The 1,945-nt window shown below is 34.7% G+C and overlaps 1 protein-coding gene across 1 annotated transcript; it reads left to right on the top strand.

Annotated features, from left to right (window-relative positions):
• Nucleotides 1–779: 779 nt before the first annotated feature.
• On the top strand, nucleotides 780–1,834 carry LOAG_18912 (hypothetical protein; the record flags this gene model as incomplete). Its single annotated transcript, XM_020451574.1, has 3 exons — nucleotides 780–923; nucleotides 1,393–1,737; nucleotides 1,811–1,834. The coding sequence occupies 3 exons, from the start codon at nucleotides 780–782 to the stop codon at nucleotides 1,832–1,834; spliced, it is 513 nt and encodes a 170-aa protein (XP_020304630.1).
• Nucleotides 1,835–1,945: the final 111 nt, after the last annotated feature.

Below are 1,945 nucleotides of genomic sequence, written 5' to 3'. Positions count from 1 at the left end.
TAAAAAAACAAATTTACGATACGACAATTAAAAAAACGGAAAGGAAACAAAAAAAGAAAAAAGAAAAAAGTACTGTAATAAATTTATACAAATTATCTAAATCTGAAAAAAGTCTTTTAACAATTTTTTTTGTGATATTTGTAATTAAACTATTTGATTTATTCGTTGAATTTATTAGTGAAATTTTTCTTTCGCTTCCTTGTTGAGGAAAATATTTTTATGACAAGGGATGTAGAATATTTCATCTGGTAAGGGTGTCACATATAAAATCGTTCGCCGATGGCAAAACATTCCGTATCATTTGGCGATCAATATGAACACGAGCAAAGGTATAGCGCGCAGAAAAAGAAAGGAATTATTTTTGTCGTAAAAAACAAAACAGAAATTTCCAAATATAACATGAAATAGTATGATAATTTACCGTAATATTCGTCGAAATAGTGTTGCAGCTTGCCGTAATGCTGGACAAAAAATAGGTCATACTATTCGCTGTTGTCATGCTATTAATAATATCATGCTATTTATTGTTATACTATTGTCATCAATACTATTTGTTACAATACTATATGAGATGGGGTTGCAATGTTATTGTCATTTCTTTCATAAACCAAATGGAGCGATGTTCCACCTGATCAGTATCATATGCAAATCGTTCACAGGTGATAACATTCCGTATCATCTAGCAATGAATAATAAATGTAGGATAGGTGTTAATATAGGTGTTAATAAATATCCGTGTAACCCAACAAGTCAAAAATAGTCAGAATCTTTTCACTTTTATGGACACTAAACTTGTAATCGATAAGTTGGGACAAAAACCGAGATATAATCCTGGAGGAACATCAGCACTGTCGATGTTACGTAGCAATTCAAAACCCTTATCATCCGCAGTTCAAAGCAATCAACATTCATCACAACTCACCGTAAATAAAAGAAGGTCGTGCATATTCTGCAACTGAGATAATTAGGATAGCGAATCCAACTGCTAATGGTAGAAGGAATCGCCTCAAATTACTAAAGAAATGCTTGATCTGTTTTAAAGACAATCACAATGGCGAGAGATGTAAAATCAAAATGTTTTTATTGCAAAGCCCTCCATAACAGTGCGCTATGTGACAGCAGAAGCACAACCTCATCAAACACTTGGTTCATTCCAAAGTTAAGGATGATCACGAAAATCTTCAAATTCCTCCAAAAATGGATTATTCAGCTTCCTTCTATAACTCAACCAACACCACTCGAACAAATACAACAAAGGAAGCCTTACTCTTATGCAAGGAAGTAAAAGTTTTCAATCCAACTTAACCCCAACGACAAAAGAAGGCCTTAGCATTATTCGACATAGGTTCGCAATTCTTCTTCATTTCCCAGAAGTTATCGCAACAATTTAAGTTAGCAGAATCTGACAAACAAATTATGAAAATAACTCCATTTGGCATGAGGAATCCAACGCTGTGTCCCACGGCTTCTACGCAATTGAACGTGCAAACAATGGAAAACGACGTTATAAGGTTACATGTTAACGTAGTCGAACACCTACCCAATGAATTGAAGGTCGTGGATATACCAAGAGAAATTCAATTTCAAGAATTAACAAATCACTGGAAGAAACCCGGTGTATTGATTGGAGCCGATCACTTCCTTAAGTTTATCAAATTGCAGAACGTACAGGAATTGAGTTCAGGTCATATGTTGGTGCAGTCAAAGGTTGGCCCCATGATTGCCGGAAGTGGAGATGTAAGTAAACTTTGTCAAAATAACATTCCTTCACAAAATTTGGTATGTGCCCTTAGGGCTAATATTAATTCAGAACCAGAAAATTTTTGGAGATTAGAATCAGTAGGAATTCAAGAGTCTCCAAATGATAATGATGATGAAGAAACTCTAACGCATTCAAAGTACACTCACGAAAAAGGATGGTCGTTATCATATCTGCTGGCCATGG

The sequence above is a fragment of the Loa loa genome (genome assembly GCF_000183805.2).
Source record: "Loa loa unplaced genomic scaffold supercont3.674, whole genome shotgun sequence".
NCBI classification, from domain to species: Eukaryota; Metazoa; Nematoda; class Chromadorea; order Rhabditida; family Onchocercidae; genus Loa; species Loa loa.
This window is presented reverse-complemented; position numbering and strand designations above follow the sequence as displayed.